Source organism: Piliocolobus tephrosceles, chromosome 6 (genome assembly GCF_002776525.5).
Source record: "Piliocolobus tephrosceles isolate RC106 chromosome 6, ASM277652v3, whole genome shotgun sequence".
NCBI classification, from domain to species: domain Eukaryota; kingdom Metazoa; phylum Chordata; class Mammalia; order Primates; family Cercopithecidae; genus Piliocolobus; species Piliocolobus tephrosceles.
Genome location: NC_045439.1, coordinates 3,218,233 through 3,238,543, shown reverse-complemented (window position 1 = coordinate 3,238,543; position 20,311 = coordinate 3,218,233). Strand labels below are relative to the sequence as shown.

At 42.4% G+C, this 20,311-nt stretch overlaps 1 pseudogene and 2 gene segments (V, D, J or C); all 3 read left to right on the top strand.

Moving 5' to 3' along the window:
- The first annotated feature begins 1,300 nt into the window (after positions 1-1,300).
- Positions 1,301-1,835, top strand: LOC111530307. The segment is given in 2 exon segments: positions 1,301-1,343; positions 1,429-1,835. Coding segments are annotated over 2 exon segments (450 nt in total).
- Positions 1,836-11,612: 9,777 nt separating this feature from the next.
- Positions 11,613-12,275, top strand: LOC111530308. The segment is given in 2 exon segments: positions 11,613-11,758; positions 11,844-12,275. Coding segments are annotated over 2 exon segments (363 nt in total).
- A 7,479-nt stretch (positions 12,276-19,754) lies between these two features.
- On the top strand, positions 19,755-20,311 carry LOC111530306 (annotated as a pseudogene). Its single transcript, XR_003307232.1, has 2 exons — positions 19,755-19,874; positions 19,978-20,311. The product of XR_003307232.1 is annotated as an immunoglobulin heavy variable 3-23-like (transcript).

Genomic DNA, 20,311 nt, shown 5'->3' with positions numbered 1-20,311 from the left:
ATGCCTGTGGGCTACAACAGAAACCTCATTGCAAGGCAAGGGCTTGGCTGGAGGGGGGCACTCTTGGGAGCCGCCAAGCACAAGTTCCAGCCCTAGAGCAGGTGCACAGGAGGCTGGGGAGGAGGTTTTCTCTCAGAGCCTGAGTCTTCCTTTGTCAGGGAAAAAACAACCTAAAATAACGTTCAAGAAGTCGCTGATGTGCCTTTAAATATCCTAGTACATCCAAACCATTCATATAACTTAAGGCAATAAGAACTATTTTTTCAAGTGGATTTATAGGACTATAATATCTTAATAGTGAGAATATGAAGGATGGGCATGTTTTTACTAATTCAGTGGGTACCAATTAGTTGAAGAAACTATATTCCTTTGAATAAGAAATTCACATTTCATTGTTAAGTAATGTTGCCTACATTGTGTGAGTGACAGGACAGTGATGGATCTGAGGGTGTGGCAGGTTCACAACCTAGTGAGTCAAAAATCAATATGTAAAGATAGGGATCCATGGATATGAACTGGAAGTATGGAAATACTTTACAAAAGTATAATAAATGGAGTTGAAAAGTAACCCAAAATTATTCAAAACACAAATTCATTGACAATTATTTTGGGATTAGAGAGTTCATAAAGAACTCCAAACTCCTGTTACATCTTCTGATTCCCATTGTTCCTGAGACGAGAAAATCAGCTCTAATTATGCATCACAGGGCAAATCCGTAAAACAAGTGTTTCTGTTGAAGACCCTGGGGGATCCAGACATCAGACAGGTGCTGGAGACACTATCTCAGGAGCGCCTAGATCTCAGAGGGATCTGCTGGTCACTCACATGGGACATCAGCGTCACTTTCTCAGAGTCACCAATGAGCTGTGCTGGTACCTGACACGTCCAGGATACGGCCAAGGCACATGCCCAGTGTCATAGACTGTGATGGTCCCCAAAATAATCCAGCTGGCCTCTATACTAATCAAATGTAGGTTCACAGTGAGGAGCCTGTTCTGAGGGGCTGATTCTTCAGTGAAAGGACCTTGGTCCTCAAATGTTGCTAAATAGAGCAGGGCATGCATTTCGTTAACCCGGATTAAGGCTTAGACCATCAGTATCTCACTCTTGTAAGGCTCATGTGTCATTTATTTTCCCTTTCTTATCATGGATCAGGCTTTGAGTTATGAAATGCTCTCTCATGAATATGCAAATAACCTGAGCTACACTGAGGTAAATATGGATATGTCTGTGCCCTGAGCTCATCATCCAACAGCCACATGCCTCTTCTAGAGAATCCCAAGAGCTCAGCTCCTCACCATGGACTGGACCTGGAGGATCATCTTGGTGGCAGCAGCCACAGGTAAGGGGCTCCCAAGTCCCAGTGATAAGAAGGGGGTTGAGTCCAGTCCTGAAAAATCTCATCCACTACTGTATCCTCCCCACAGGGGCCCACTCTCAGGCCCAGTTGGTGCAGTCTGGGGATGAGGTGAAGAAGCCTCTGTCCTCAGTGAAGATCTCCTTCAAGGCTTCTGGATACACCTTCACCAACAACTTTATGCACTGGGTGTGACAGGTCCCTGGACAAGGACTTGAGTGGATGGGATGGATCAACACTGGCAATGGTAACACAAAATATGCACAGAAGTTCCAGGGCAGAGTCACCATAACCAGGGACACGTCCATGAGCACAGCCTACATGGAGTTGAGCAGCCTGAGATCTGAGGACACGGCCGTGTATTACTGTGCAAGAGACACAGTGGGAACATCCTCAAAGTGTCAGAAACCCCAGGAAGGAGGCAACTGCGCGGGCATGGAGGAGATGACAAAGATTATTAGATTAAAACTTTCTTAGAAAATAACATTAAGTCATTAAAGAAAAGGAACAATATAAATGTGATTTGATAAATCTTAATTCTTTGAAAGATTTTTCATACAACATACATTATGTAAACAAATTTCAGGGATTGGAGAATGAATTGAATTAATGTAACTGATATAGAACTTCCTTTGTAGGCATCTTTGTAAACCTCAATTTCTGAATCACTGTTGTAAATACTTTGGAACACATAAATAAATCAAATGTTAACTCTACTTTTATCTCTATTTTAAAAATGCCCCGCAAAATCTCATGTTGTGCATGTAGCATTTTGAATTCCCACCATCAATGCATGATAGTTCTTGGTTTCCCACATTCGTATTGCCATTTATCATTATGAGAATTGTGTGTTTTAACCATTCTAATAGGTGAGCAATGGTATCTAATTTTTATTTACATGTACATATCCCTAACAAAAAATTCATACTTAAAAATGTTCAAATAATCTTTGGTGAGGTACCTCGCCTGATATTTGGTTCATTTTTAACTGCATTGTTTTCTTTTGATTAGTTGTAAATTAACTTGCATATTGACGATAAAAGTTATTTAACAAACTAAAATAACTCATTTAACAAATTTGTGACTTGGAAATATTTTCTCCAAGTCTGTGGCTTTTACTCCCTTATCAGCATGTATTGCAGAAAAATATGTGTGTGTTTATACAAATTTAGATTTTAAAAACGTAAAATTTTATTCATCCACAGATCATGTCATTGGCATTATTTCTGAAACCCCATAATAAAATACAATAATAGTGATTTTTTTCCATGTCTCTAATCTCAGACCACAATCAATTCATGAGTGTTTAAGCTTCACTTACTTGATTACAGGACTATCAAGCTAACATATTTGGAATAATTCTGTAAAGAGATGTGTTCTTCTTCCCATAATTTATTTATTTAATCATCTATTAATATCCATATTAGTTTACGGATGTCTATTTCATGCCCTGAAGACGATTCGTGCTATATTATTCATTTTATTGTTCATGTCACCACAGCTTTATTAGATGCTGGGAGTTCATTTAGTTTGGATCCTGCATCCTTACAGCACACTTCATCCTTTTGTTTTTGAACACATCACTGTTTCCTGATATTACAATAAATTCTAAGTTCATTTTCTATATTATCTTTTTCTGTTTTTCCTAGAGATTGATTATTTCCGAGGTTAAAGAATCTTGTTAAAATTAAAAATTGTGATACTGGGTATGTGTGTTGTTAATGTGTTATAAATACTTCTAGGACCTCTCAACCTATAGGTCTAGTAAATGTACATGTTTATATGAACCCAGGTTTATGGACTCATCGAAACTACTTATTATCTAAATTTATGTAACTTCATTACATTAAAAATGGGAACACACTGGTCTCTCCACCCAACTATACTACCACATGGGCATTTCTAGCCTTCCTTCATTGACTGTCCATAACCATCCACTGCAAGGTGAAGATGCCTATCCCACCAATTGTCATATTCTTATTTAGCTGCACAGTTTCATGACACATACATAGTGGTATCAGAAATGTAACACTCATTGGAAACATGTTTATCTAGTAGAATGGAGTGTTTATGTGCAGTTTCTTTACATTTTAAATTGATAGAATTTCCTCATTTTCAAAGTTACTTAGGTCAGCAAATTCATTTTCCACTTTCTTCAGTGAATTCATTTCAATTACACTGAATGTCCTTTATTTGAAAGTCTGTAAAATCCCAAACTATAGTCAACTAAACATATAGAGGATATTCAAGGAATTTAGAGAGTGGGTATAAAATAAGCTAAAATGGCACAGTTTAAGAAGAGTAAAATTATTTTTGGTGATATACAATGGTTGACATGATGCAATTAATTTGTCAAACCTCATAATTTTGTGGTGGAAAATATAAATCTAAATATATTCAATTTTTAAAAAGTATTTAGCAGTTCATTAACCCCAGGATTAAATGCAGACTGTATAAAATTATCTAATAAACTATTTGGTGAGGATGGGGATATCATGAGACACATGCAACAAAGACTGAAGTAATTTTCCTCATTTGCATATAAGATGTTTCCATTCACCAAAAAACTTTAATAAAAAAAAAATCAATTTTCTACGTGACCCAAGTTTTTTCTTCCTGACAAGCAAATAACCCAGAGGATTCTCTTCTTTCCTTGGTTGAGAAAGATTTTCCCCAAACCTCACCTCAGTTCAGGCATACACTGTCCTTGAATGGGCATTTACCCTCTGACAGGTACACACACCTGTCAACATGTGGGCTCTTCTGTCAGACAAACACACCTGTCCCCATATAGACTCTTTCCTCAGACCACCACATACGTCCTTACATTTACTCTTTCCTCAGAAAAGAGACATTTCCTCATGTGGACTCTTGTCTCAGACAAGCAAACATGTCTCCATGTGAACTCTTCACTCAGATAAGTACACGTATGTCCACATTGACTGTTTCCTGACACAAGCACATATATCCAATTTTGAGCTTTTTGTGGCAAAATGAATTCAAAATAATAATAATTATAAACCCCAGCCCTAACAATTTGTAGATCTGCATATTTTTCATTGCAACTTAACTTTGACTCCTTGTCAGAGACAGTGGTTTGCAGCTATAAATGCACTGATTACAGAGAGATGTCCATTTTCTCTGGAAATATATTTTTTTGTTCTTACTCGATGTATTTGTAGATAATGTTTGCTACCGTGAAGATAGCTGAACAGTGTTCACATTAGATAATAAGAAAGAGTAATGTGCAGATTAACCCTGTGCATCCAGACCCAGGAATCCTTTGAGCCTGCCCTCCCTGAAATATAGACACAGAGGATGGATGAGCAATGCTGAGTGGTGCACCCATGACCACAAAAAGAAAAACATGGAAATATGCCCCCTCTCCTCCTCATGAAAGGCAGCTCATCCCCTGTTCCTTCAGGCCCTGGTGAGGAGCCACGCCACGTCTTTGCCCTTCCTCAGTGTCCACACAATGGAGTCTGCACTGACCAGGGCTTCCCTTCTCATCACCCTCAATATTAGTGTCCATTGTAAATCAGGTCCAGCTGTGGCTGCTTCTCATGGGGTTGTTCTCAGTCTGTTTCCTCTGTGTTAGCAGAAGTCCTGCATGAAGTTCAGTGGTGGCGTCAGAGTGGGAAACATTGCACAACCTAGTGGTTCACTGAGACTTTCCTGCAAAGCATCTGGATTCACCTTCACTGGCCACAGCTTGAGTGTGGTCTGGCAGGCTTCAAAACAGGGATTGCTGTGGGTGGCAAAGTGAGTGATAAAGTGGGAGGTCTCAGGGTTACTCTCCATGAGGTCACATAAATTAATAGTCCCAAGTGACACCCTTTCACTTGTATTCTACCTTAAAATGACCAACCTGAGAGTCAAGGACAGGGCCATATATTGGAGTGAGGGACACAGGACAGGCAACATCTGCGTGAACCCAGACACAAAAATCTCTGCAGGGAGACAGGAGGGAATTGCGTGATAGATGCTGCTCAGAATCACCAAGGGGCACTCAGAACCACCAGGGAGTGGTCAGGAAACAAAGGGGTGCTTAGGACCTCCAGGGAGCACTCAGGACACCAGGGGGCGCTCAGCACCACCCGGGGGTGCTCAGGACACCAGGGGGCGCTCAGCACCACCAGGGGGACGCTCAGGACAAGGTGGGGGGGCTCTCAGAAGCAACAGGGGGCGCTAAGGACCACGAGAGGGCGCTCAGGACCAGCAGAGGGAGCTCAGAACCACAGGAGGGCACTCAGGACACTAGGTGGCGCTAAAGACAACAATGCTGCACTCAGGACACTGGGGGACACTCAGAACCACTAGGGGGAGCTCAGAACCACCAGGGGATGCTCAGGACGGCAGTGAGAGCTCAAGACACGCAGGTTCTCTTGGGAGGCAGCTCCACATCAGGAGCCTCAGAAGCTGTGGTTTCCTTTTAGACCCTGGGAATCCCTGACCTGGTCAAGCAAAGGTCTTCCCCAGGATGTCTCACAATTTCTTCCTTTTAATTCCACGATTTATTTTACCTACAAAACACTAACTTAGAAAATGCACGTAATACAACTTTTAATGCTGCGCATTTTCTGAGTAATACTAGCAATGATCTCTCATGACAATTATTAAAATAGGTTATTTATATATTTTAATTATTAAAAATAATACTATTATTAAAATGTAAAAATTTTTAAATCACACCTGTAATCCCAGCACTTGGGGAGGCTGAGTCAGGCAGATTACTTGAGCTCAAGTAATCCAGGAGTTTTGAAACAGCCTGGCAACATAGTGAGACCCTTTCTACACCTAAAAGAGAAAATAGCTGAGTATGGTGCTAGCAGCTACTTGAAACACTGAGGAGGGAGGATTCCTTAAGCCTGGGAAGTGGAGGCTGCAGTGAGTTGTGACTGTGACTCGACACCCCAGCCTTGGTGACATAGTGAGACCATGTCTTAGAAAAAAGATGTGTATCCTCAATACAAACTGTTTCCATGAATAGAGTTTTCTTTTCATGCTGTAATAGTCAAACAATTGTATATGTTTTCTAACTTTAACTCAGCGTATGCATGGTGTTTTGTTTCTTTTTCTTTCATATGCCATTTGTGAAATTACACAGCACTTTAAAAGCTCTTGTTCTCTCCCTTGGTTGGCTTCTGGTGTCCTGCTTTTCTGGCTGTTTCTCCACCTTCCCTTCTTCTTTGAAAGCCTTTTATCTTCCTCAGTCTCCATGCAGAAAAAAAGGAAGTTCCTTTACTTTCTGTCTTCCAAGTCTGGTGAATCAGTTCCCTTCTCTTCATAATCACTGAAGCCAACCAAGTTTAGGAGTAAAACAGTTCTCCTTAGAATATGTTCAGATAGGCCGGGCACGGTGGCTCAAGCCTGTAATCCCAGCACTTTGGGAGGCTGAGACGGGCGGATCACGAGGTCAGGAGATTGAGACCATCCTGGCTAACATGGTGAAACCCCGTCTCTACTAAAAAAATACAAAAAACTAGCTGGGTGTGGTGGCGGGCGCCTGTAGTCCCAACTACTCAGGAGGCTGAGGCAGGAGAATGGCATAAACCTGGGAGGCCGAGCTTGTAGTGAGTTGAGATCCGGCCACTGCACTCTAGCCTGGGTGACAGAGAGAGACTCCGTCTCAAAAAAAAAAAAAAAAAAAAAAAAAAAAAAAGCATTTTAAATTCATTTATGTATATTCATGGTTTGATAGCTCTTGTTTATAATTGTTGAATACAATTCTATCAATGTATCACTGATTCTTATCTACTCACCTACAGAACTTCTTGAGTGTTGCTAGTTTTGACAGATATGAATGAGCTTACTGTGATTATTCATGTGTACTTTCTGGTCATACATTTAAAGTCAGATAGAGAAATACCTAGAAGCATGACTGCTGGATTGCATGTCAAAACTATATAAAGATTTGACAGAATTTGCCTCCTAGAATTTCTGTGAAGTGGATGCATTCAGCTGACCCTGTCTCCTTGCTGGGAGGAAGCCCAGTTCTCAGGGTGGGGCCACCTGGGTGGATCCAGGCCCAGACCCCTCTGGACAGTCAGGGATAGCAGCCTGCCCTGTGGATGCACATCTAGGAAGCAGAGGTCCCAGACGTGCATTGTCCAGGACCACAGAGATGCTCAGGACTCAGGCAGGAAGGGGTGCATTGAGGAGCAGGTGCTGGGATAGATGAGGAGGGGAGCTTCTGGCCAAATCCATGGTCATCCTTTAGCAGAACCACGTCTAATTCCTAGGAAAACTTCCACTCCATCATTTGTAACCAATGACCTGAAATGTCCAGGCTCAAACACTCAGTGGATTTAGCTGGAAGTGTGAAAAAACTAAAATGAAAACTACTCAAGTTTATTCTGTGATAATTGATCATTTTCCAGGGAAAAACCCAATAATACTGCTAATAACAATAATGTTCAGGTCAAAAGCAACACACACAGTCAGTATGATGGCAGTGTGTCTCATGGTAGAATAAACTTATTTGCTTGAAAATTATCTTCACACCAGTCTGTCCCACAGAAAATCCAACTTTCTCTTCTCATGTCAATGTCAGCATCCTGATCCTCAGAGTTGGAAGCAACGTGTCCTCAGGAGACAGGAGGGGAAATCACTAGCATGACTTTGGAGTCCTGGTGCCAGATCCTTCTTCATCTTTGTGGGAATCAAAGACAAAGATTCTGTACCTACTTGAAAAGACGTTATAAGCAAATTATGATTTAATTTACAAGAATACTGTCTCACACACATGTACACACACGTTTTTAGTATTTGTTGGTCTTTTACATTATAATGTCTTATAGTGCTTTATATTTATTTCATGTATTAGTTTTATTTTAATTTCACACAGGTTCCACATTCCTTCATCTGTGTATTACATTTTCCTAGAACAATCACATATTTTAGATACATAGCAATGTAAAGCTCCTGCTTGCAGTTGTCTGTGAAGCAGGCAGGGAGAGCCGAAGGAAATGGTTCATACTCCTGGCCCTCCCTGCACAGCTGTAAGTTCCTAAAAGCAGAGGACCCTGCTCTGCACCTTCCCTGGGGACAGCTTTATTATTGTTGAGTCTTGTGCTTAATTAATGAGAGTTTCTGTTTCAGGTGTGCAGGTCCAGGTGCAGCTACTGAATCCAGTGCAGGAGTGGAAATAAGCTTGCAAAACACAGTGTCACCTGAGAGATAAGAGTCCATCCCTCTAGTACCATCTGAATTCCCGCTTCCTGGACAGAGCCCCAGAATCATAAAAACATCTCATATGTGTCCTGCACTGTGGTTCTTCTGTGTCCCGGCACGCTCCGCAGCATCTGTGTGGTGCCACTTATATTTCATGAGATGAGACTCCTGCTGCTTGTGTCACGTCACTGGTGATCTCTGAAGCTACTTCTGGTTTCTGCTTTAATATGTAAAGAGCATGTCAATCATCACCCACATTCTTACAAGAATATAAGCCTGGAACACTGATTATCAATGATTTCTTGGATCTGTTGAATAAGTGAAATTGCAGGGAAACCAGGACCACAAAACTACAAAGATGTTGAAATAGAGATCATCAGACTAATGGAACAAACTTTTTGCAGCAATAAGATACCAAATAATAAATGAGACCCAATGCTACGCCAGGCAAGGATTAAGTCACTCACCCCTACACTTAAAACATAGATTATGTTGTAACTTCCACAGAGCTCTTAGCTAAACAAGTACTGGTACTGAGATAATCAATATTAAAACATTTGCAGCTGATGGAACTCCAGACACTGCATAACTGTGCGCTTGTTCCACAAGCCATAAATAGAGCTTTGATTGGAGAAGAGACTGATTTCAGTAACTTTCTCGTGATAGGAGATCACTGACCATGGATTGTCCTGGCCAAATTACAAAGGCTGTGTACTGTGTGTCTTTCTGACCCCGTACAAAGCCCTTTTGATGTACAGGGCCCAACTGTAATTCACTTAGTTCTTAAGTGCTCACCCCAAAGTGCACCTGAAATGCATGTAACATGTGTGTTTCCTTATTAGATATGAGCGCCTGCCCACAATATGAATGTCCGCAGCTTCTTCTATAGCCTGCTGAGTGTGTACACTTGGCCAATCCATTCGCATGAATTCATTTCTCATCTTTCCCTCCCTTGAAGTATCTGCTCACAGTCTCTGTGGCAGGCTTTGCTTCCCAGCTTGTCAAGAGGACCATCCTGCAGCTTCAACCCTTTCTCAGAAATAAAGTCTCCTTTCTAAATTGATAAATTGGTTGATTCTTCAGCTGACAGCACAAGCTGGTGGGAACAGTTAGATGGTAATTCCATAAATGCCTGGAGCAAGCTGTGGATAGGGAAAGGGTAAGATCGCCTGAGGGGCTGCACACCCCACACTTTGGCGGAATTTCCCTCGAGAAACTTCTGGATTTTCAAGATGAGAATCCAAACAGATTCCCTCACGGCTCTGTCATCAGGAGAGCTATACTCTGATAAATACCCCAGAATTTTCTCCAGACAGACCCTACAGATAAAAAATACTTTTCAAGATCTTTATTCTATATGAGGGGAAGGGATTATTTTCCATCCAAGACAGCTTCACCTTAGCCTTCCTGTGTCATGAAAAGGGGTATAATTAATAAAACAACTGGGGTCAGATTCAAGAGAATAATCTGTGGATGCTTCAGCCAGGAGGGGGAGCGGAGTAGAGGAAAATCAGCTGTATCACTGGAGACTCCTTGTAAGGGGAGCAGCACAGAGAAAGAACAGCAAGAAAACATTGGAATTCAATTTCAAGAACATATACTGCGCCCCTGCACACCAAATCACCTCCTCACCAATAGGATTAATCCAGATTAAAGAGAAAAGTGTGGCAACACACAGACGCTGTCTAAGGACTAGAACTAAGGGAAACCAAAGGCAGAGGGAGAGAAAAAGTCAAGGACAGTAAAGTGATTTAAAGCCTGTGACACCAACACCTTCGGGAACAAGGTCAGTACCCCTCCCTCAGTGACCCTAGATATACCTCTCACGGGGCATCTGCAGGGTTCTCAGGTGAGAACTAGCCAAGATAACCTGAAGGCACCTTCTGGATCTCCAGCATTACTGAGCTTACTTTACTTCTGTTTGGAAAAACAAAACAACAAAAACAACCACCACAAACATAACCAGGACTAGGGCCAGTGCTGGAAGCACTTTTCATTGACAAGACACTAGGAAGGAGGGCAAATCTGCGGCTTGTGACTGTGCAAATATGCCACTGTGAGTGTGTGTGTGTTGGGGGGTGGACCTTGAGACATAGGGTTTGTGTGTAAAATTATAATCTGATGTGAACTTCGACCCAAAAATCAAAAAAAAAAAAAAAAAAAAAAGTCTGCCCCGAAGTCCCCATCCGTTCCTGGACTCGACATGTGTCTGGACCGTATCAGTGCATCTGGAGCTCCAGGGAAGGGGTTCCCTGGTGGCTTTAGTCATTTCTTGCTTGCTGTGCCGAGGTCTCCCTGTAGGCTTTGTTACGTTTCCTAAGGTCTATTTTCTATTGTAGGAAGTGGTGTGAGAAGTAGCTGCTGTCCCCGAAGGAGCATTCTGAGCCAGGGCACAGTCACGTCACATTGAGCTTGAGACACTGGGAGAAAAATGCTCTGTGAGCCCAGAAAGGAACTTCCCTGCAGGGCATTAGTTGAGCTGCAGAGGGTGCTCAGGATTCACCCAGCACAGGATCCAGCTCTGGGGCAGGTGCACAGGAGGCTGGGGAGGGGTTTTCTCTCAGGGATTGAATATTCCTTATTTCAAAGCAATAATGACATAAAATTGAAATAAGAATTTAGCAAGTACTGATGTATCTTTAGTATTGTCTTGCATACACAGCCTTTACCTAATGCAAACCATATTTAAAAGAAGAAATGTCTAAGCCTTTCAAATGTATTCATCGTTAGAAATTGAGGGGTGGTTTTATTAATTCAATGGGTGTTACTATCTGGAGACACACTCATCCCAGAAGTTAAGAGGTGCAGAGGGCAAGGCCCAGGAAAGCTCAGGCTGTCCGTGTGCCGTGTGAAAAAGGAATCACATTGAGGACAATGTCCTGTGAGATTCTGGTTTTCTGTAAGAGGAGTTCTGTCTTCATGGACTTCTAAGCATGTCAGATGACAGATATCATTAAACAAGTTCAGGTCATGGAGCTCAGCATCCCAGTGTGGCGTGGTCCACGTGTCACCTATCTTCTTCCCCAGGCTGGGCTGGCTTGAGCGATGAAATACCTGCCTCATGAATATGCAAATGCACTGGCGTCTACTGAGGTAAATACAGATCTGTCCTTGCCGAGAGAGCATCACACAACAACCACATCCCTCCCCTACAGAAGCCCCCAGAGCACAGCATCTCATCATGGACTGGACCTGGAGGCTCCTCCTCTTGGTGGCAGCAGCTACAGGTAAGAGAATCCTCAGTTCCAGGGCTGATGAGAGGACTGGGTCCAGTGAAGTGGTGTCTCATTCTCTCCTCTGTCCTCTCCACAGGCGCCCACTCCGAGGTACAGCTGGAGCAGTCTGGGGCTGAGGTGAGGAAGCCTGGGGCCACCGTGAAAATCTCCTGCAAGGCTTCTGGATACACCTTCACCGACTACTACCTGCACTGGGTGCGACAGGCTCCTGGAAAAGGGCTTGAGTGGATGGGACGCGTTGATCCTGAAGATGGTGAAGCAAACTACGCACAAAAGTTCCAGGACAGAGTCACCATGACTGCGGACACGTCTACAGACACAGCCTACATGGAGCTGAGCAGCCTGAGATCTGAGGACACGGCCGTGTATTACTGTGCGAGAGGCACAGTGTGAAAACCACATCCTGAGAGTGTCAGAAACCCTGAGGGAGGAGGCAGCTGTGCTGGGGCTGTGAAGATGACAGGATTTATGAGGTCTAAATTATTTGGAAGATAGGTTAAGTCACTGAGTAAAAGTAGAGATAGAAAGATATATACATTCCAATCATATAGGAAATAATCTTGTCAACTTTCACCCTATAAGTAACATTCACAGAGTGGGAAAGGCAGCCATCAATTAAGCTGACACAAACATTCCTATGTGAGGACATAAATTTTAAAATCAAATGGATAAATCATTTGGAGCAGGATTGCTTGATCACATGGTAAGACTAAACATAATTTCTAAAAAGTGGCCGACATTTCTACCAAAATGTCTTTGCCAGTCCCATTTACATTAAATTTATTTTAAAACATTTTTAGGATTACAGCAAATTTGAGTAGAATGAACAGAGTTCCCACATACTCCCGCCCAAGACACGCACAGCCTTCTCCGTGATCAATACCCTGCACTGAAGTAATAAACAACTTGCAACAGGTGAACCCACATGGACACATTAATTGTCTCCTTTTCTGGTGGTCCCTGGTGTAACAAGCCTAAGCTACCTTGAAGCACCCCGGGTTCTTCCAGTGCATTACATGAAATGACGCCAGGTAGAGGGAGAGTGAGTGGGGACGTTCCTCCTTTCACTGTTTCCTCAAGAATCCATAAAATGTAGATTGATTTAGAGCTTATCTGACTCCTGGTTTTCTATGCCCCTACCAAGAGGGTAAGGCCTCCAGGCATTTACAGCAGGGGTCCCCAGCCCCTAGGCAGTGAACCAGTACAGGTCAGCAGCCTGATAGAAGGCAGGTCGCACAGCAGGAGGTGAGCGGTGGGTGAGCATCACTGCCTGAGCTCCGCCTCCTGTCAGATCAGCTGCACATTAGATTATCCTAGGAGCTGAATTCTTGTGTGAACTGTGCATGTGAGGGATCTAGGTTGCACGCTGTCTATGGGAATCCAATGTCTGATGATTGCAGGTGGAGCAGGTTCATTCCGTAACCACCTGCCTCCATTATCCATGGAAAAATTGTCATCCACAAAATCATTCCCTGGTGCCAAAAAGATTGGGACTGCTGGAGTAGAGGCTGGTCTGTGCAACTAAAAGGCCAGCAGCTTCCCTATAATGAACGCCATTTAACGAGCAGTGGAGACTCGTCATGAGGGACTTCGTAAATAATGCCCTTCAGTTGGATTCAAAACACTACAAGCTCTTGGGGAATGTTTCTGGATAAAGCACTTTGTGCAGAAAATGCAAACACATGCATGGGATCCAGGCAGGAACGAAGGATTCCTTTACAAAGTGGTTTGGCACCTGGAAGGAGCTCTCAGGGTTGGGCACTGTAGCCTTTGCTGGCTGCACTTTAGCCAGAGGCCTGAGTCTGATTGGTCTTGCAGTGGGAGAGTCTCACAGGGGTCACAGGTTACAAAAACGCCTGTCATCCTCCAGCTGAGTAAGCCCATCTGCGTGCTCGTCAGTGTCAACCACATGAGGGGCGCACTCGGGAAGGTGATAAGATGCTCACAAACCTCCCCCCATTAATTATCCACCACCACACACTCAACTGCAACCCGTGCTCCAGAAAGGGACAGGGGCCTGCAGGAATAAACAGAACGGAAGTGTTTTCTTACCTGGGAAAGACACTGCCAAATACCCCATGTTTCAGGAAGGTTAACTCATAATTGTTCAGGAAGTGACTGAAGGACAGTGGTGGGTGAGGTGACGGGACAGCCTCTGCGCTGCACATGAGGGCTCCCTCCCCACGCAAGCTTATTCTCCAGGAGCTGCACCAGGAACTCATAGAGGATCAGGAAGGATTCTGAGAACATTCTTCTGTGGTGCTGCCTAGAGGGGGAAAATAAATTATAAAAAAAAATCAATTCTAATCAAAGTATGACACTTGTTATTAGAAACTATATCTGAAACCTGTGGGAATCCTGACATAACACACCATTATCTGTGAACAAATATTTAACCCCTCCTTCCATGGGGAGGTCGACGAGGTTGGATTGGTTCTTTCACGGATAATATCCCCCAAACTCCTCTCCACTCCCTGCATATCCCCCGGTCTCTCAGTGACAAGTGCTCCTCCATGGAATGTGCTTGCTATAGGGAGATCTTCAATTTTCCTGTCTTCTGTTTTCTCGTGTTTCTCTCCTCACCTGAGATTAAGAAATTCGCCTGCATGTAGTACATCACAGTCTAATATCTCTCATGGACAAAACAGTGGCCAAACCAATCAACAATGTGACTGACAGCAACCACCGGTGGTCACCATCCCCTCCACAGCCCTGTGTCAGATCATCACCTGAGAGATTGTATTTGCAACTTTCTTTCACAAGCATCTTAAAACCGTTGCGTCCAATTTCACATGGAGATGTCATCTATCCATTTTCTCTTCCTAGAGAACAAAAGGAGATGAATACCAAATACACTTCATCTCTCTGGATTATTCAAATCTAATTGTCCCTTCATCACCTTCTGATTTCTGGTCTACACAGAACACTCCACAAATTTTTCTTACTGGTGTTATACCAAAACTGATACATATTCAAGATACTGGAATAATTTCAAGCTATATTATTATTCTAATAATTCCAAGAATTTAGAATTACAATTATCCTCTTTTCCTTCTTTTTTTTTTTTTCAAGATGGAGTCTCACTGTTTTCTCCCAGTCTGCAGTGCAATGGTGTGATATCGGCTCACTGCAACCTCTGCCTCCTGGGTTGGCAATTCTCCTGCCTCAGCCCTCGAAGTAGCTGAGATTATAGGCACCCACCACCATGCCCGGCTAATTTTTGTATTTTTAGTAGACACAGGCGTTCATCATGTTGGCCAGGCTGGTCTCTAACTCCTGACCTCAGATGATCTTCCCGTGTATGCTGGGATGACAGGCTTGAGCCACTGCACCCGGCCAATTATCCTCTTTTCATAGATGGATAAACCTAGGCCTTTGAAAATAAACCCTTACCTGAGAGTGAAAAGATAAGACATAGATCTGGAGAATTTGCTTGCAAGTCAAATATTTGGAAAAGGACTTTTATCGTAAATATACAAATTACCTTACAATTGAACAACAACAAAACCACAGAATTTAAATTTAAAATGGGCAAAGACCTGAATAGAAACTGCATCTAAAAATAAATATAAAAAGTGATCCACTGGATTTTCATTAGGTACATGTATGTTTAACACTGGAAAAATCCTACTAACCCAACCTAATAGAATATGTAAAATACACAATATAGACAATACCAAATGGTGATGAGTAAGTTATAAAACAGAAACTTTCACCACTTGATAGTGGGAATGCTGAAATGGCACATAGACAACTACAGTTAATAATGTATTGTATATTTCAAAATAGCTAGAAGAGAAGATTTAGAATGTGCTTAACACAAAGAAATAATCAATGATTGAGATGAAGGATATCCCAGTTATCCAGATTTGATCACTGCACATAATATTCTTTTATCAAAATATAACATGTACCATAAAAAGGTTTTGAACTAGTATGTATCTATATAAATTAAACATTAAAAAAAACCCATCAAGGCATGGGGATCCAGCTAAGTGCAGATTCCCATTAGATGGGATGTTCTGCATAATCTGTAAACTAATCAGAATCTTTGTGCTTGTAAATGACTTTAGAAATCAGCTAGACTACTTGTGTCTAAAGAGAAGTCTCCCAAGTTTAACTCTTTTCCTAATGGGTGACTATTTGGAACATAAAAGAAATGCTAACGTTTGTTTCTGGTAAGTTTTCTTCTTCTCCTGTCAGGAGAAAAGGATTGCCGCGAGGAATCTGAGACCATCTTTCATGTTTCAACTTCAATGTGATTGGCTCAGTAAATTTTTTTCCCATACCCCTGACTAGGAGAAGTCTCATATATGTCCTATGAAGGAAAAGCAGAATTCTAAGCACCCCAACTGATTGGATGGACCCTTTCTCTTCACTAAGGAGTTCCAGAGACTCTTGGAAAACTAGCTCAGGTCATGTCAGAAATAGAGGATCAGAAATGCCTCATTATGCACTCCTCCCTTTGGAATTCAAGCACGACTAGCCAGCATTTTCATGAAAACAGAGAACTCAAGGCTCAGAAAACAGATTCTTTGTAGAAGATATCAAATTCCAACCTGACTCAAGAATAGCATCACATGACAGAGAGCAGGCCTTGAAATGAACCAAAGGCTTTTACCCTAAAATGTATTTCTTTGACATATTTTAAAATCGCCCTGTACAGTTATCTTTTGTGAGAGAAATTTGCATTCTTCAGAGAATCTCCTTCCCTTTTCAGGTCTTTTGTTATCCTGAGGGGATTAGCTAAGAGTCCAGCATCTTTTAAAGGTCTTAATAGAAAATATTTGCCATCTATTGTCTCTAAGGCTGGCCACAAAAGAGACTTCTTCAGTAATAAGAATATTGTTCTCCAAAATCCATTATCTTAACCCAGACACTTTGTTATACTGATTTCAGGTCTTTAGATAAAAAACGTAAGTCTTTCAATCAATTGCCAATCAGAAAATCTTTGAATCCTCCTGTAAGCTCTAATCCCCTCCCCACACTGCCTCACTTCTAGCAGTTTTTTCTTTATTGACCAAGTCAACATATATCTCACATGTATCAATTGATGTTATTAAATTGAAGCTGCAATCAAGCCACTTTGGGCACATGTTCTCAAGATCTTGTGGGGCTGTGTCACAGGGCATGGCCTCACATTTGGCTCAGAATACATCTCTCTAAATATTTTGCAAATTTGGCTTTTTATTAAGAGTTCTAATAGAACCTACTCTGTGGTCTTTGTTACAACCACAAACATGATGTTAACAAACATTGGTTATTAAAATAAGCACATGTTGGCAATTTCTTATGAAGTTACACAGAGACCTTCTATGGGATCAAGTGTAAATGTTTCAAAGTATTTATGCAGTTATTTCAAAATTTACATTCCACAGATACCGCTATCAGATTCCTTATGTCAGCTAATTATTTGTTTTATGAGTTTTGCATTTTTGTAGACGATCACAATTTGCTTTATGATTTTTTTTTTTTTTTTTTTTGTAGATGATCATGCCCTATCTTTTCTATGCCTTTATTGTAGAAAATTGTCTGAAACTACTCAGGGCTACATTTGAAAGTCCTTAGTGCAGTGGCTGCTGGAATTGCAGTGGGTTTCCTCTGCAGCTAGCAGACACCCAGATTCCTTCAGTGAAGACTTAATTTTGTTTCCTGCTTGGCTTTGGGTCTTAGTCTTGTGTCATCCGGAAAGACTCTGTGTTTCAGGTTCCCCAGGTCATCCCAGAGCCACAAGGACCTGACAATGGTCAATGTGGTGGGAGGGGTTGCACTGAACGGGCACTCTCTGTGCTTCTGAGGGAGCCACACTCCAGGCAGACATCACAGTCCCGACTCGGTGTGTCCTTCCAAGTATCCCTGCCCCTCCTGCACGTGTGATGCTGATCCACGCATCTTCCTCCCATTCCTGGGTAGAGGGTCTTCTCTTTTTTTCCCATGTCTTCTTCCAGCAGCCACTATGTCTTCCCACTGATGTCTTCAGCTTCCTCTTTTCTGCCCTTCCCAGCAGGATGCGGCTGTATTTCCAGAGGGAAGAGAGAGGAGGTGGGAGATGAGGCTGTTATTCCTGAGAGAATGGACAGAGCTTTGGAACTTTTCTTCCTTCTATCCCAGTTTCTATGAGTTCCTCCAGTGCCTGTAACACTGAGGTGTTAGTGGCTTTGCCCCAGTATGTTAATTCTTTGGTAAGGTCCTGGTGGCAGGGGAGGTGGGTCTGGATGCATTTCAGCCACAGCTGCTGTTCCGCTTTCCCACACAGAAACATCTTGGGAGGGAGAGGCTGGAGATTTTTGTAATGTGTCCTCAATCCTGGCAGAAAAGGTTTCAATAGCAATAGGAATCCTCAGTTGTATGTCCTCTGATAATTTAAACAATAATTTCTTTATTATACTCAACTCTCAACAATCTGAAGAATATGTCTAAGTTAACCCTGCGTTCACTTACATGACATTTGCTGGCCTCTGCCCCAGATGAGGTCATATTCTCTTCCTGTTTGTTCCTGCAGGTCACCGACTTTCACAAGATGTAAGGTCCCTTCTTTGTCCTATAACATCAATAATCTGATGTTTTAAAGAAAATGTGCTCATTTGCAGCTCAGTAAGATTAGTTGTAAAAATAATACAGTTTTTTTTTCTGGGATGCCTGCATCTCCAGGCTGAGTAGAAGCTTTATCTGTAACACTCAGGAACTGGAAATAACAAAAATGTTAAGGAGCTTTATCAATAGCAGGGGCACACTCATTAACTGGAATACTGTTCCTCATTACAATGAACACATTCTTCATACACAACCAAATTACTGACTCACAAGTAATTATGCTGAGCAAGAAGCCACACAAATGAAACGGAAACTGTAAGATTTCTCTTTAACCAAATCTTGAAAAATAGATCTGAAGTAACAAACATAATAGACTGACTCAGTACGGTGAGAGAAAAATGACTGGGAGGCAGGAATTGGAGGAACCCAGGGAAACTTTTAAGCATGGTTCATCGTTTTCTTGTTATTTGGGAAGCACAGGTGAGCACATGTGAAAATGCATTTTTTTTGCTTTGGAGACATGATCTTGCTTTGTCATCCGAGCTGGATCTCAGTGGTGAGATCATAGCTCTCTGCAGCCTCAGACCCTGGGTCTCCACCAACCCTCCTCCTGCTGCCGTACGTAGCTGGGAATACTGGTATGTAAGACCATGCTCGGCTTCAGAGCTTATTAAAATGCACACTTTAATTAAGCAATATTTATTACATAGCAATAATGTCTCAATATGAGTATTGCAAATAAGTGGATAATTTTTTCAATAAAGATTGATGGAAAGATAGACGCTAGCATGAGAAAATGCGTGACACCCAAGAAAATAAAACTGTAGGAAATGTGTTTTTCTTTACAATTGTTAGGTAATCACAACAGTGCATACACATCACACCATGTTCTCATTACAGAGAAGAGGTTCTGAAAACCTCACTAGCTGCGACCCCTGTGTGCTGGGCTTGGTTCAGGGAGCAGTCAGGTCCAGTGGTGAGAAGCACAGGCCCAGATACCCAGGCTCACTCTGACCAAATGTGAGCTCCGGGGACATTGTACAACCCATCTGTGCTTTTGCTAGGAATTTTTCATCTGTAACATGGAAATGACATTGATACCACATACCATGTTTCCTCTGCATATGTAAACATAAAAGATGATTGGCGCTAACTTAATATACACAGTTTATGTAGATCGATTGTATCTCAATACAACTGTTTTAAAATAGAAATTACAAAATTGTAAGTTTTATAGGTTTTAATATTTTATCACAGAACAAACTTTCAATAAGAAACCACAATTTCCAAAATGCTACCAATATCACAAATCTCCCCCAGGACACTCCTCATGCTCTGAGCCCCGCTGTCTCCTCAGGCCTCTCACCCCAGAGCTTGCTATATAGTGGGAGACATGCAAATAGAGCCCTCCCTCTGCTGATGAAAACCAGCCCAGCCCTGACCCTGCAGCTCTGGGGGAGGAGACCCAGACCTGGCATTTTCAGGTGTTTTCATTTGGTGATCAGGACGGAACACAGAGGACTCACCATGGAGTTTGGGCTGAGCTGGGTTTTTCTTGTTGCTATTTTAAAAGGTAATTCATTGAGAACTATTGAAATTGAGTGTGAGTGGATAAGAGTGAGGTAAACAGTGGATACGTGTGGAAGTTTCTGACCGAGGTTTCTTCTTGTTTGCAGGTGTCCAGTGTGAGGTGCAGCTGGTGGAGTCTGGGGGAGGCTTGGTACAGCCTGGGGGGTCCCTGAGACTCTCCTGTGCAGCCTCTGGATTCACCTTCAGTGACTACTACATGGACTGGGTCCGCCAGGCTCCAGGGAAGGGGCTGGAGTGGGTCTCACGTATTAGTAGTGGTAGCGGTAGTAGCACATGGTACCCAGACTCTGTGAAGGGCCGATTCACCATCTCCAGAGACAACGCCCAGAACACACTGTATCTGCAAATGAACAGCCTGAGAGCCGAGGACACAGCTGTGTATTACTGTGCGAGAGACACATTGAGGAGAAGTCAGTGTGA